This window comes from Pogoniulus pusillus, chromosome Z (genome assembly GCF_015220805.1).
Source record: "Pogoniulus pusillus isolate bPogPus1 chromosome Z, bPogPus1.pri, whole genome shotgun sequence".
Classification (NCBI taxonomy): domain Eukaryota; kingdom Metazoa; phylum Chordata; class Aves; order Piciformes; family Lybiidae; genus Pogoniulus; species Pogoniulus pusillus.
The window spans coordinates 73,356,610-73,372,953 of NC_087309.1; the positions used below are offsets into that span (position 1 = coordinate 73,356,610).

General features: G+C 45.4%; 1 protein-coding gene across 1 annotated transcript in view; it reads left to right on the plus strand.

Moving 5' to 3' along the window:
- The window catches only part of LOC135192961 (uncharacterized), an 86,680-nt gene that overhangs the window by 61,928 nt on the left and 8,408 nt on the right, over positions 1 to 16,344 (plus strand). The window contains exons 5-7 of the mRNA XM_064176346.1: positions 1,184 to 1,861; positions 2,384 to 2,499; positions 13,469 to 13,578. Coding sequence (XP_064032416.1) covers positions 1,184 to 1,861; positions 2,384 to 2,499; positions 13,469 to 13,578 — 904 coding nt within the window. The remainder of the gene's footprint in view (positions 1 to 1,183; positions 1,862 to 2,383; positions 2,500 to 13,468; positions 13,579 to 16,344) is intronic.

Consider the following 16,344-nt stretch of genomic DNA (forward strand, 5'->3'; position numbering starts at 1 on the left):
CATTGTTGGTCAATTCACTGACCAGCTGAGACAGATAGAGGACAGCTTGTCACATACTGCCCTAGTCTTTGCCATAAAAAAATATGACTACAAAGATAAAAGATAGCATAAAAGAATAGAAGGAGAAACTTAAAACCTCTATATCCAATCTGGTAAAGGATACCATTCCTTCATGTTATGAATGGGTGCATGTTTCTGCCATCAGGAACAGATGCCCACCTCCTGCAACGCAATTCCAGCCTAGGAGGAGACAAAGTGCACCTAGATATCAGCAATCACATGCGTTACTGTGGATAATTCTAGGTGACCAATTTAGTGAGAACATGAGTAAGTGGGATGGTCAGCCTACTTCAGTTCTTTCAAAGACAGTCAGGGAACTGCAGAGTGGTAGAAATGGAGGCAGCAATGCCAGAAAGGTAACTGTCACTTCTTCAGCTCCCCAGAGTAACTGCATTATACTAATAATTGCAATTTCTCTGACAACACCAGTCATTGTGTACAACTCACGTGATGTTCAGCATTAGGAGTGACCTGCCTCCAGCCAGGAGGAGGAAAGGGATAGTGGAGAGAACCGAATCTATTGGAATGTATTCACTAAGTGGCCTGGCAGCTCAAAAGTTTGGAAATACAGGGCTTTAGTTGACACAGGGGCTCAGCACACTTTATCGCCATTGAATTGCAAAGAGACAGAGTTTATCACTATTTCTGGAATGACTGGTGGTTGTCAAGAGTTAACTAAGTTGCAGGCTGAGATCAGTTTAACTGGTAAAGAGTGGAAGAAATATCATAACTGGTCCTGATGCACCTTGCATTCTGGGAATTGACTTTTTGAGACAAGGTTGTTTCAAAGATCCTAAGGGTGACAAATGGCTTTTAGAATAGCATCTGTAGAAATTGTGGATGGTAAATTCAATTGTCTATCAGACCTGCACTTTCAGAGAAATCTGCAGTTGTGGGACATCATGACACAGAGGATCTGAAACTGCCAATTGCTACACAAACTGTGCATCATAGGCAGTACAGAACTAACCATGACTCCTTGTTGCCCATTCATCAGCTGATTTGTCAGTTGCAGAGTCAGGCTGTCATTCAGAAAGTTTATTCACCTTTCAACAGTCTGATTTGGCCTGTGCACAGGCCTAACAGTGTCTGATGCCTCACAATAGACTTCCATGCTCTCAAGGAGGTGACTTCACCCACGAGTGCAGCTGTACCAGACATGCTGGAACTCCAGTATGAGCTGGAATCAAAGGAGGCTAAATGGTATGCAACCATAGACATTGCTAATGCTTTCTTCTCTATTCCCATAGCAAAGGAGTGCAGGCCTCAGTTTGCAGTCACCTGGAGAGGAATTCAATACCAGCTCAACTGTTTGCCTCTGAGGTGGAAGCACAGTCCAATGATCTGTCACTCAGTCATCCACAGTGCATCGGAGAAAGTTAAAGCTCCAGAGCACATACAATTCAACAACAACATCATCGTGTGGGGCCAAACTGCTGAGGAAGTCTTTGAGAAAAGTAACAAAATCATTGACATTCTGTTACAAGCAGGTTTTGCCATTAAGAGACAAGGTCAAAGGAACTGTTACAGAGATATTCAGTTTCTGGGAGTGCAGAGGCAGGATGGTCACCGTCACATTCCACAGAATGTGATAAACAAAGTCTCCACCATGGCAGTTCCCACCAATAAGAAGGACATTTTAACTTTTTTGGGTGCAGTGGGATTTTGGAGACTACACATTCCCGGATTCAGTCAAATTGTCAAACCTGTGCTTGATGTGACTCGTAAGAGAAACGATTTTGAGTGGGGACCTGAACAGCAAGCAGACTTTGATCCAATCAAGCAAGAAGTAGTCTATGCAGTAGGGTTTGGGACCTGTTTGAACATTAAAAACATTCTGTACGTGGCTGCCAGTGACAATGGTCCAACTTGGAGTCTTTAGCAGAGAGCTCCAAAGGAGACATGTAGTCATCCACTTGGTTTCTGAGGTTGCAACTGCAGAGGTTCAGAGGCAAATTACATGCAAGCACAGTGAGAGATACTAGCAGCCTATGAAGGAGTGAAAGCAGCTTCTGAAGTGATTGGAACTGAGTCACAATTGCCTTTTAGCTCATAGATTGCCAGTTCTGAACTGGATGTTAACAGGCAAAGATTCATCACTGCATCGTGCCACAGATGTAACCTGGTCTAAATGGATGGCTTTGATGACCCAGCAAGCATGAATGGGTAATCTAGCTTGCGCTAGTCTGATGGAGGTGAATACCAACTGGCCAGAAGGCACAGACTGTACAAAACCTCCACAGGAAAAAAATAATCTGTGCTGAAGAAGCTCTTCCTTATGGTGATCTCTCTGATCAGGAAAAGAATTATGCTTTGTTCACAGATGGTTCCTGTGGTCTTCTTGGGAACAAGCGAAGATGTAAATCAACAGTCTGTAGTCCTACCAGGAGAGTTACTGAAGCAGGAGATGGTGAAGGTGAATCCAGTTGATATGCTGAGGTAAAAGCTGTCCAACTTGCTCTTGGTGTAGCTGAACATGAAAATTGGCCTATTCTTTACCTGTACACCGACTCATGGGTGGTAGTCAATGCTGTAAGGGGTTGGCTAATGGACTGTAAAAAAAGAATGCTTGGCAGAGGAAATGAAAGTCTATTTGGTGTGCTGATCTATGGCAGGACATTGATGCATCAGTGGAGAGAATTCCAGTGAAGATGCGGCATATAGACACACACATGCTTAAGAGCAGAGATTCTGAGGAACACCAATACGACCATCAGGCAGAAAAAGCTGCTAAGATTTCTCAAGTTGATACAAACTCTTATCTTAACCTTGATTGGAAACACTGAGCTGAACTGTTCTTCATTTGGTGGGCTCATGATTCATAGAATCATAGAATCAACCAGGTTGGAAGAGACCACCAAGATCATCCAGTCCAACCTATCACACAGCCCTATCCAGTCAACTAGACAGTGGCACTAAGTGCCTCATCAAGGCTTTTCTTTAACACCTCCAGGGACGGTGCCTCCACCACCTCCCTGGGCAGCCCATTCCAATGGGAAATTACTCTCTCTCTGAAGAACTTCCTCCTAATATCCAGTCTATACCTAACCCGGCATAACTTGAGACTGTGTCCCCTTGTTCTGTTGCTGGTTGCCTGGGAGAAGGGACCAACCCCCACCTGGATACAACCTCCCTTCAGGTAGTTGTAGACAGTAATAAGATCACCCCTGAGCCTCCTCTTCTCCAGGATAAACACCCCAGCTCCCTCAGCCTCTCCTTACAGGGTTTGTGTTCCAGGCCCTTCGCCAGCTTTGTTGCCCTTCTCTGGACACGTTCCAGCACCTCAACATCTTTCTTGAATTGAGGGGCCCAGCACTGGACACAGTACTCAAGGTGTGGCCTGACCAGTGCTGAGTACAGGGGAAGAATAACCTCCCTTGTCCTACTGGCCACACTGTTCCTGATGCAGGCCAGGATGCCATTGGTTCTCTTGGCCACCTGGACACACTGCTGGCTCATCTTCAGCCTATTATCTATCAGTACCCCCAGGTCCCTTTATTCCTGGCTGCTCTCCAGCCACTCAGTCCCCAGCCTACAGTGCTGGACATAATCTGGACATCAAGGCAGAGATGCAACCTACTGATTGGCACATGATAGATCAATTAAGTTATCCATGATCACTATAACCCAAATCATCCATGACTGTGACATTTGTGTTGGTATTGAGCAGGCTAAGTGAATCAAGCCCTTATGATATGGTGACCGATGGTTGAAGTATGGTGAAGCCTGGCAGATTAACTACATCATTTTACCTTGATTTCATTCTGGCAAGCAGTATGAACTAGTGATGGTAGAGGCAAGCACCGGGTGGCTGGAAACCTATCCAGTTCCACATGCTACTGCATGTAACACCATTCTTGGCTTGGAAAGACAAATGACATGAATACATGGAACTCCAGAGAGAATAAAATCAGATAATGGCACTCATTTCAAGAACAATCTTAGAATCATAGAATAAACCAGGTTGGAAGAGACCTCCACGATCATTCAGTCCAACCTATCACACAGCCCTATCCAGTCAACTAGACCATGGCACTAAGTGCCTCATCCAGGCTTTTCTTTAACACCTCCAGGGACAGTGCCTCCACCACCTCCCTGGGCAGCCCATTCCAATGGTAGATCATTCTCTCTGGGAAGAACTTCCTCCTAATATCCAGCCTATATTTTCCCCGACACAACTTAAGACTGTGTCCCCTTGTTCTACTACTGGTTGCCTGGGAGAAGAGGCCAACTGCCTTCTGGCTACAATGTTCCTTCAGGTAATTGTAGACAGAAATCAGGTCACCCCCGAGCCTCCTCTTCTCCAGGCTAAACAACCCCAGCTCCCTCAGCCTCTCCTCATAGGGTTTGTGTTCCAGGCCTTTCACCAGCTTTGTTGCCCTTCTCTAGACATGTTCCTTTGTTTTGATTTGGTTGCAGCACTGTCTGTTTTGGTTTTGAGACAGAGACTTTCCTAGATCTTACAGGTATTGCATTCGAATTATTCACACATAATGCCAGAATTAATATGAAAATCAAAATTATAAGACATAAAATTACAGCCACTAGACATGCCAAAATTTACTTTGAGTAAAACTCTGAACAAGGGTCTGGCATCTCAGTTCAGGGGTAAATTACCCTCATCAGGGCTGTAGTTAAAGCAGTATTTTCATTGGATGTAATATTATTGGCAAATACCCCTTTAATATTACTGGTAAGATTTTCAGTGACATTAAAAACAGCATATCCAAGAACAAGATCACCACAGGACCAGAAAATGGTTGTGAGTTTAGCTTTAGCCTTCGTATCAATTACATTAAGAAAGTAATAAACAATTTGGGCTTTGATCCAATTGAATGCATGAAAACAGAAAACAGACCACACAGTAGCCCCCACCAAGTACAACAGCTGCTTCATTAGCTTCATTCTGATTCCCAGAGTTAATTAACAATCACTCAAATGAATCTGCCCCACGTTGGGCGCCAAAAAATATATGTGGTGGTTTGGGTGTTACCTGCCCCCCCACACTTTAGAAGTACCCAACTAGACTCAGCTGGGCTCTGGGAATTTAAATGAGGCTATTTATTTACAGCTAGCACAGTATACAAGCAGATATTTACAATATATATATAGTTCTATACAGAAATATACAAGGTAAAAGTAATACAGAAACACAACTCCCCTCCCAGAAACCTGAGTCCCCAGGAGGGGCTCTCAACCACCCCTGCACCTTCCCCCTGCCCCTCTCAACCTTACCCCAGTCCTAAGGAAGAATAGAGGTTCAGCCAAGAGGTTAAGAAGCAAAGGTGAGTGGCAGGTGAGGTTAGGGAGCTGCAGCTCAGTCAAAGCCCTGTCTGAGAGTGCAAGAAAATGGGGAGAGTGTTATCTGGTGTTTATCCTTCTTGTTCCCATACATCTCAGCGAGACTGCGAGGAGAGTTGACATCACTATTGTTTTCCTTCCACAGCCTATGATCTAGTTCTTTTCTACCCTGATTGAAACTAGCACACAATGGCAGATCACTCTCTCTGGGAAGAACTTCCTCCTAATATCCAGCCTATACCTACCCTGGCACAACTTGAGACTGTGTCCCCTTGTTCTGTTGCTGGTTGCCTGGCAGAAGAGACCAACCCCCACCTGGATACAACCACCCTTCAGGTAGTTGTAGACAGTAATAAGATCACCCCTGAGCCTCCTTTCTCCAGGCTAAACAACCCCACCTCCCTCAGCCTCTCCTCATAGGGTTTGTGTTCCAGGTCCTTCACCAGCTTTGTTGCCCTTCTCTGGACACGTTCCAGCACCTCAACATCTCTGTTGAATTGAGGGGCCCAGAACTGGACACAGGACTCAAGGTGTGGCCTGACCAGTGTTGAGTGCAGGGGAAGAATAACCTCACTTGTCCTACTGGCCACACTGTTCCTGATACAGGCCAGGATACCATTGGCTCTCTTGGCCACCTGGGCACACTGCTGGCTCATCTTCAGCCTACTATCTATCAGTACCCCCAGGTCCCTTTCCTCCTGGCTGCTCTCCAGCCACTCTGTCCCCAGCTTGTAGTGCTACTTGGGGTTGTTGTGGCCAAAGTGAAGAACCCTGCACTTGGCCTTGTTAAATCTCATCCCATTGGCCTCTGCCCACGCGTCTAGCCTGTCCAGGTCCCTCTGCAGGGCTCTCCTACTTTCCAACAGATCAACACCTTCTCCTAGCTTGGTGTCATCTGCAAACTTACTGATGCTGGACTCAATCCCCTCGTCCAGACCATCAATAAAGATATTGAACAGGACTGGGCCCAGCACTGATCCTTGGGGAACACCACTAGTGACTGGCTGCCAAATGGATGTGTGCCACCAAGACATTGCTGAACACAGTTATTGGCTTCCCCCTTGCCAGCCTCTGCCCCTCCTTCTCCAAGTGCTGGGAACATGGCCAAAGCAATGTCTTGGTAGCTCAGTGGTAGGATTCCAGCCTGTGGTGCAGAGGTCCATGAGTTCAATTCCCAGTGGGTACCTTGCTCATTGTTTTTGCTATCCTTATAATTGTTTATGTTACTGGCGGGAACACTGGCCGTGTTCCCAGCACTTGGAGAAGGAGGGGCAGAAGCTGGCAAGGGGGAAGCCGAAAACTGTGTTCCCTTGTTTTGCTGTGAAAGAGACTGCTTCTGAGACACAGAATTTTTCCTAGCTCTTACAGAAGCTGGTTTTGAATTTTTCACCAATAATGCCAATATTAATATGAATATTAAAATCATGAGGCAAATATTAAAAAATGTGAGTAGCAAAACAGTTTTACACAAGCATGTGCCTAAGCAAACAGTTGGAATTCCTGTCTTAGGCTGAATAACTCTCATTAGAGCCGTATTTAAAGCAGAATTTCCATTGATTGTCATATTATTGACCAGAGCTGCTGTATCATAGTATCATAGTATCATAGTATCATCAGGGTTGGAAGAGACCTCACAGATCATCAAGTCCAACCCTTTACCACAGAGCTCAAGGCTAGACCATGGCACCAAGTGCCACGTCCAATCTTGCCTTAAATTGCCCCAGGGACGGCGACTCCACTACCTCCCCAGGCAGCCCATTCCAGTGTCCAATGACTCTCTCAGTGAAGAACTTTCTCCTCACCTCGAGCCTAAACCTCCTCTGGCACAGCCTAAGGCTGTGTCTTCTTGTTCTGGTGCTGGCCACCTGAGAGAAGAGAGCAACCTCCTCCTGGCCAAAACCACCCCTCAGGTAGTTGTAGACAACAATAAGGTCACCCCTGAGCCTCCTCTTCTCCAGGCTAAACAATCCCAGCTCCCTCAGCCTCTCCTCATAGGGCTTGTGCTCAAGGCCTCTCACCAGCCTCGTCGCCCTTCTCTGGACATGCTCAAGCATCTCAACGTCCCTTTTAAACTGGGGGGCCCAGAACTGAACACAATACTCAAGGTGTGGTCTAACCAGTGCAGAGTACAGGGGCAGAATGACCTCCCTGCTCCTGCTGACCACACCATTCCTGATGCAGGCCAGGATGCCACTGGCTCTCTTGGCCACCTGGGCACACTGCTGGCTCATGTTCAGGTGGGTATCAATCAGTACCCCCAGATCCCTCTCTGTCTGGCTGCTCTCCAGCCACTCCGACCCTAGCCTGTATCTCTGCATGGGGTTGTTGTAGCCAAAGTGCAGCACCTGGCACTTGGAGCTATTTAACCCCATGCTATTGGACTCTGCCCATCTGTACAGGCGATCAAGGTCCTGCTGCAGAGCCCTTCGCCTTCCAACTCAGTCACATCTGCCCCCAGCTTGGTGCCATCTGCAAACTTGCTGATGACTGACTCCATGCCCTCATCCAGATCATCAATGAAGATGTTAAAGAGGATGGAGCCCAGCACAGATCCCTGAGGGACACCGCTAGTGACTGGCCGCCAGCTGGATGTGGCGCCATTCACCACCACTCTCTGGGTCCGGCCCTCCAGCCAGTTCCTAACCCAGCACAGAGTGTTGCCATCCAAGCCATGGGCTGATAGCTTAGCCAGCAGTTTGCTGTGGGGGACAGTGTCAAAGGCCTTCCTGAAGTCCAGATAGACCACATCCAAAGGCCTCCTCACATCCACCAAGCAGGTCACCTGATCATAGAAGGAGATCAGGTTAGAAAGGCAGGATCTGCCCTTCCTAAACCCATGCTGGCTGGACCTGAGCCCTTTGCCATCCCTTAGGTGCGCTCTTACCACCCCCAAGATTACCTGTTCCATCAGTTTCCCTGGCACTGAGGTCAGGCTGACGGGTCTGTAGTTCCCAGGTTCCTCCATCCGACCCTTCTTGTGGATGGGGACCACGTTGGCCAGTTTCCAGTCTCCTGAGACCTCTCCGGTGAGCCAGGACTGCTGAAAAATGATGGAGAGTGGCTTGGCCAGCTCAGCTGCCAGCTCTCTCAGCACTCTGGGATGGATCCCATCTGGCCCCATGGACTTGTGGGTGTCCAGATGGCTCATCAGGTCCTGAACTAATTCTTCATGAATTTCCAGGGGAACACACCACTCCCTGACCCCATCCCCCAGTTCAAGAGGCCACTTGCCTCCTCCTCCCTCCTTGCTGTTGAAAACTGAGGCAAAGAAGGCATTCAGGACCTCAGCCTTTTCTACATCACCAGTTATAGTATTCCCCTCCTGGTCCAGTAAGGAGTGGAGGCTCTTCTTGCCCTTCCTTTTAGCATTGATAAATTTATAAAAGTGTTTTTTGTTATCCTTCATGGAAGTGGCCAGCCTAAGTTCTAGCTGGGCCTTAGCCTCTCTAATTTTTCTCCTGCATAATCTGGCTATCTCCTTAAACACGTCAGGAGAAGCCTTCCCCTCCTTCCAGAGGTGATACACCCTCTTTTTTTCCCCCAATTCCTTCAGGAGCTGTTTACTCATCCAGGCTGGTCGCCTTCCCCGCCGGCTCATCTTTCGGCACATGGGAACTGTCAGTTCCTGAGCCTTCAAGAGCTCCTGTTTAAAGTAGGTCCAACCATCCTGGACCCCTTTGTTCTCGAGGACTGATGCCCAGGGGACTTTGGAAATAAGTTTCCTAAGCAAATTGAAGTTTGCCCTCCGAAAGTCCAAGGTGTAGGTTTTGTTGCAGTGCCTCCCTACCTCCCTGCATATTGAAAACTCCACTAACTCGTGATCACTACACCCCAGGCAGCCTCCCACTGCCACATCTCCTACCAGCCCTTCTCTGTTGGACAGCAGCAGGTCAAGCTGAGCTTGACCCCTAGTAGGCTCACCCAACAGCTGGGACATGAAGCTGTCCTCCATGCACTCTAGAAATCTCCTAGACTGCCTCTTCTCTGCTGAATTAAGTTCCCAGCAGATATCTGGCAGGTTAAAGTCGCCCACCAGGACAAGATCTGATCTTGAGACAGCCTCCAGCTGTTTGTAAAATATCTCGTCTGTTTCTTCATCCTGGTTGGGTGGTCTATAACAGACTCCAACCAGGATGTCAGATTTGTTTGTCCTCCCTCTGATTTTAACCCACAGGCTCTCAACCCCTTCATCCCTCACCTCAAGCTCAGTGGCATGGAGTGACTCCCTAATATACAGAGCCACCCCTCCTCCTCTTCTCCCTTGCCTATCTCTCCTGAAGAGGTTATATGCCCCCAGTATAGCAGCCCAGTCATGCCTGTCATCCCACCAAGTTTCTGAAATGGCAACTATATCATAGTCACCCTGGTGACTATGTAATATCCTTAGTAATATTCTCAGAGATATTAAAACCAGCATAACCAAAAATCAAATCACCCCAGCTCCAGAACGTATCTGAAACCTTAGCTTTAGCCTTATTATAAGCCAGATCAATGAAATAAGCAACAATTTGAGCTTTTATCCAATTAAATGCCAAGAAAACAAAACCAGACCAGAGCAATGCACCAACCACCAACCACATACAATAGCTGCTTGATTAGCTTCATCTTAATTCCCAGAGCTAATTTCCAATCACTCAAATCTATCTAGCCCCACATTGGGAAAGCCAATAAAAAATGTGATGGTTTGGGCTCTTACCCCCCCCCACACACACACTTTGTATTTGCCCCAGCTAACTCAGACGGACCCTGGGAATATAGATGAAGCAATTTATTTACAGCTAGCAGAATTTACAAGCAGCTATTTACAATATATACAGTTATATACAAAGGATAAACAATACAAAAGCACAACTCCTCTCCCAGAAACCTAGGTCCCCAGGAGGGGCTCTCAAACCACGCCAACACCTCCCCCCGGTCCCCTCAACCTTACCCCAGTTCTCAGGAAGAAGAGAGGTGCAGCCAAGAGGTTAGGGAGCAGGGTTAGAAAGCAGTGATGTTAGAAAGATGTGTCTCGGTCTAAGGCAAAAGCAAGAGTGAGAAACAAAATGGAGAAAGTTTACTTCTTCCCAGAGTTCTCAGCGTGACTGTGAGAGAAGTTGACATCAATTGTTTTCATTTCACTGCCCGTTATCTAGTTCTTTTACCAAAACATTCCAGCTTGCATCAAACTAGCACAATGTGGCACCATTCACCACCACTCTCTGGGCTCTGCCATCCAGCCAGTTCTTGATCCAGCACAGAGTGAATCTGTCCAAACCATGAGCTGCCAACTTGGCTAGGACCCTGTATTGGCAGACAGTGTCAAAGGCTTTGCTGAAGTCCAAGTAGACTACATCCACAGTGTTCCCCACATTCACCAGGCGGGTAACATAATCATAAAAGGAGGTCAGGTTGGTGAGACAGGACCTGCCCTTACTCAAGGCATGCTGGCTGGGCCTGATCCCTTGGCCATCCTTTAGGTGCTTTGTGATGGCACTCAAGATGATGTGTTCTATAGCCTTGCCTGGCACTGAGGTCAGGCTGACAGGTCTGTAGTTTTCTGGCTCCTCCTTACGACCCTTCTTGTGGATGGGTATCACATTGGCCAGCTTCCAGCCTTTGGGAACCTCTCCAGTGAGCCAGGACTGTTGATAAATGATGGAGAGTGGCTTGGCCAGCTCATCTGCCAGCTCTCTCAGCACCCTGGGATGGATCCCATCCGGTCCCATGGACTTGTGAGGATCCAAGTGTCTCAGGAAGTCCCTTACTTCTTCCTCATGGATTAAAGAGGGACTATACTGGTCCCTGACTCCATCCACCACTTCAGGAGTCCAGCTGTCCTGGAGACAACCTGTTCCACTATTGAAAATTGAGGCAGAGAAGGTGTTGAGCATCTCTGACTTTTCCTCATCCTTTGTCACTATGTTCCCCTCTCTATCTAACAAGGACTGGAGGTTGTCCTTGGCCCTTCTCTTGCCATTCATATATTTAAAGAAAAAAATTTATTTTCCTTGACAGCTGTGGCCAGCCTAAGTTCCAAATGGGCTTTTGCCTCTCTAATTTTTTTTTTTACAAGACTTATCAACTTCCTTGAACTTTTCCTGGGACATCTCCCCTCTTTTCCAAAGGTGATATACTCTCTTTTTAATCTTTAATTCCTTCAGCAGCTCCCTGCCCATCCCCTCTGGCTGCATCCCTTGTCGGCTCATCTTCCTGCTCAATGGCACAGCCTGCTCCTGTGAAAAACTGAGCCAAAGAGCATGGTATTGAGCTGATCTACCATGCACCCTACTATGCACCATCATCAAGAAAGATTGAATGATACAATTTTTTGATGAATACCACCCTAAAAACCATGAGGGTGGATCTCTGGAAAATGGGGAGAAGCATATAGTACACGCAACTTGGTTGGTAAATAGTAGGGGTTCAGTAAACAATCATATTTGGTACCAACGGTGGACAGTGATAAAGTTCCTGTTGAATGTTGTAATGTTAGGGAAAACTGTTTGGGTATCTTCTCCTTTGGGTGAAAGGAAACCTGTCCAAAGGGTGTTTTCTATTGAAGGTCCTGGTTATATCTACTGGGTAATGAAGGAGAATGGTAAAATACAGTGTATTCCACAGAGAAACCTAACTTTAGGTGAGAGAGCCTAAATTCAGAGTCTGTAATGCAAGATGTTAGGAGTTTTCTGTTCTAGGTATTACCTGGCGCCCAAAGACACAATATATATTAAAATCTACAGTATGTAAGCACAAACATAATGTCACCTGGGAGTCCCTGCTCTCACCTCATTTGTGAAAAGACAAATTGTTTATTGTTTTCTGAGCTTTTGAATCACCTACATCCAAGTTAGCTGGAATGAAGTGTAAAATGACCTTGTACTATATATTATTGTAAATATTGTTTTAGGTCAGATAGTTCTCAGCAAAACACTGAGTGAAATAGAGGCACCCACTTTTGGTGCCAAAATAAGATGTGATTGTTTCGGAGTCAACCACCCCCACACACACTTAAGAAAATCACCTAGACTAGATTCTGTCTGCTGGAAGTTAAGGAATAAAGGTATATTTACAGCTTAGCACAAGTTGCAAGCATATATATATATATATATACACTAATATAAAAATTTATATACAAGTTAAAAATAATACAGAAACACAACATTCCTCCCAGAACAATCAGATTGTCAGAAGGGCTACCCAACCCAAACCTCCTCCCCCCTTCCTCTTTTCCTGCCTCCATAAATAACCAGATCAACCCATGTATATATCACATGATAAATCTGGAGATCTGAGATGAGATGTCAGAAATAAACAAGGAGGTTAGAGGAAAAAGGGTTAGGTCAGATTAGAGTGGCAGAGACAGTCACACAGACCCACCAGACAGAAGGCACAGCCAGAAGTGACTGTTAATTGTGAAGTGTGTGAGAATTGACTGTCTTATCTATCTTTTCACTAGTTGTGTTTCTCAGCAGAAAACTGAGGGATATAGATTATTGTTGGTTTCCTTCTTTCTTCTCACAGATAAGGATTTATTTTCTCTCAGTAAAATATTCCAATTAGCCTCAAACCAGCACATGGGGTAAAGCTGTATGTATAGCTTAGTCTTTTCTCTTTCCTGACTTCCTATATCTCTAAATTTGTCCATAACATACTTTGAAGATTTCCCAATCAAATTAGAATCTGCAAATAAATCTAAACTAGTTTTGCATAGTTTTGGGGCAGGGTTTTCAGGAAAATAAAATAATTCTATCTTTATAATTCCCGACTCAGCCACATTAATTCCCTGCCTCCATGCTATGAAGGGGCTAGTTGAAAAGTTGAAATCTGAGTTTGGAGTGAAATGAAATGATGCTGATTCAAAAGTTATTAAATAATTTATTAATATACACAAAATAATTCACCCAAACTTATTTACAACTATCCACACAAGTTCTTGGATGCGGTTAGCAGAACTATTTTGCAGAATATCTCTATATGATGGAATTTTGAAAGGTTTTAGAAATGTCTTTGATAGAGAGCCTGGCAGCTTAATTCACCACTTGTGAGATTAAATTCCTTCAGCAGCTTCAATAAAGAATTAAGAATACTCACTAGTCCTAATGTCTGTGTCCCAAAACATACGCAGGAAAATATTCAACAGAAGTCCTGTGGTGAATTTCACGTGGGCTGCAGTGTGGAATCGACTACTGGCTGAGGTGGCTGAGGTGGCTGAGGTGGCAGGCAGGCAAGCAGCAGGTGAGTGAGGAATGAACGAGCATGCAAGCACCTTATTCACCTGTTCACCCCCTTTTATAGGACAATGGCTGAGGCTAATGGTCTCATTTGCCACACAATCACCCAATCACCTCTGGCAATCACGCAAATATACCCAAAAATGGAGAACCCACAGGCTGTTGTCTTCCAAATATGGGGGGAGCATACACCTTGCACGTGACAGGAGTGTGGGCCTTATGAAACCCCTCTCAGGTGACCAGGTTAAACCAGACTAGGTTGTCTAGGTTTCTTTTGTCCTGTTTTCCTGACTCTGGCTGCAATGCAGACAGACAGGTAAATATATCTGGACAAGACAGGACATGCTCAAGCCCATTTTGTGCCCTTTGGGACTCTTCACCACACTCCATGACACTATAATGGAAAAAAAAAGGCACAGCATGTTCACTTTTCATGAGAGGTGCTACAAATAACAAGAGGAAATGAAATAATATCCATCTTTTTTTACTGAGCCTAAAGCAAAAATACTCTGACTGTAAAAATTCTGGATTAAACGAACAAACAAACAAACCAAAAACAAACTAAACAACAAAGAGCAAAATTCAAACTACCCTCTGAATCTTTACTGACATGAAATTTAGGAAAACAACAGCATTTATATTAAACCTAGTGTTTACTTACAGAATAAAAACAAATCAAAACAGAACCTGACTATGTTTTTCAAATGAATCCCACAAAGAACACAGTCTTCTTCCTAGATCACTTCAGTTACTGAAGACTGGTTGAAAACAAGCTTTGTGTGGAAGAACACTATGAAAGAGGCTAGGTAATACCCAAAGAAATAAAGGAGCTCAGTACGATGACAGAGTTGAGTACATATATAAACAACATCATATATAAACAACATCATACATAAACAACACAGAACAGAAAAACCCTGAGCTGACACAGAATGAGCTGGCATGTCTAGCAGACATGTCCCTTGTAGTATCTTGAGATTTTATCCAAAAAGTGGCAAAACTTAACATTTCAGAATCTGAAAGAGGTTTTCCTCAGCGTGTAATTTTCTTTTTCTCCACTGTACTTGTAAACATTGTTTTAAGGAAGGAAGCATTTAAAATCTTAATAAAGTCTAAAGCAAGGAAATCTTGCAGGCTGCATTAGCTTTAACATTTTAAGGTAAAGAATTTAACAGGAGTCACTTAGAAAATGCAACCATACATGCACTAAGGGATATTTCTTACTTTCTTTTACACTAAAGATAAGGAAGTTATTTCAAAATTTTATTTCAAGTAAATTAAGACAGACTTGAAGAGTGTGTGAAACAATAATAAAATAATGCAAATAAATAATTAATGTTTTTCTTTTCCTATCTTCCTTTTCTGGAAGGTCGTGCAAGTACTGAAAATATGTGGGTTATTTCTGGAAACACGAGAAGCTAACTTCAGGAAAATTGGTTAGTATTCACTAGCTTGACATTAACAACATCTTAGCCAAACTTAAACATTTGCTAAAGAAATAATCCCATTTCTGAGCTGCCTAACCACAGCATTGAGAAATCTTGATACGTGTGTTACACTTCTTTTCTGGAGGTCTGTGTCAACCTTGGGGCCAAGGTTAAGGGTGTGCTAGTTTCACAGTATCACAGTATCACCAAGGTTGGAAGAGACCTCACAGATCATCAAGTCCAACCCTTTACCACAGTGCCCAAGGCTAGACCATGGCACCAAGTGCCACATCCAACCTTGCCTTGAACTGCCCCAGAGACGACGACTCCACCACCTCCCCAGGCAGCCCATTCCAGTGCCCAATGACTCTCTCAGTGAAGAACTTCCTCCTCACCTCCAGCCTAAATCTCCCCTGGCACAGCCTGAGGCTGTGTCCTCTTGTTCTGGCGCTGGCCACCTGAGAGAAGAGAGCAACCTCCTCCTGGCCACAACCACCCCTCAGGTAGTTGTAGACAGCAATAAGGTCACCCCTGAGCCTCCTCTTCTCCAGGCTAAACAACCCCAGCTCCCTCAGCCTCTCCTCGTAGGGCTTGTGCTCGAGGCCTCTCACCAGCCCCGTCGCCCTTCTCTGGACACACTCGAGCATCTCAGTGTCCTTCCTAAACTGGGGGGCCCAGAACTGAACACAATACTCAAGGTGTGGTCTAACCAGTGCAGAGTACAGGGGCAGAATGACCTCCCTGCTCCTGCTGACCACACCATTTCTGATGCAGGCCAGGATGCCACTGGCTCTCTTGGCCACCTGGGCACACTGCTGGCTCATGTTCAGGCGGGTATCAATCAGTAGTTTGAAGCAGGCTAGAATGTTTTGGTGAGAAAAAGTAGATTATAGGCTGTGAAAGGAAAACAATGGTGATGTCTACTTCCCTCAGAGTCTTGCTGAACAAGGAAGGGAAAACATTAGATAACACTTTCGCCATTTTGTCTGCACTTTCAGACAGGGCTTCTGACTGAGCTGCAGCTCCCTAACCTCACCTGCCACTCACCTTTGCTTCTTAACCTCTTGGCTGAATCTCTGTTCTTCCTTAGGACTGGGGTAAGGTTGAGAGGGGCAGGGGGAAGGTGCAGGGGTGGTTGAGAGCCCCTCCTGGGGACTCAGGTTTCTGGGAGGGGAGTTGTGTTTCTGTATTACTTTTACCTTGTATATTTCTGTATAGAACTATATATATATTGTAAATATCTGCTTGTATATTGTGCGAGCTGTAAATAAATAGCTTCATTTATATTCCCAGGGTCTAGTTGAGTATTTCTAAAGTGGGGGGGGGGGGGGGGGGGGGGGGGG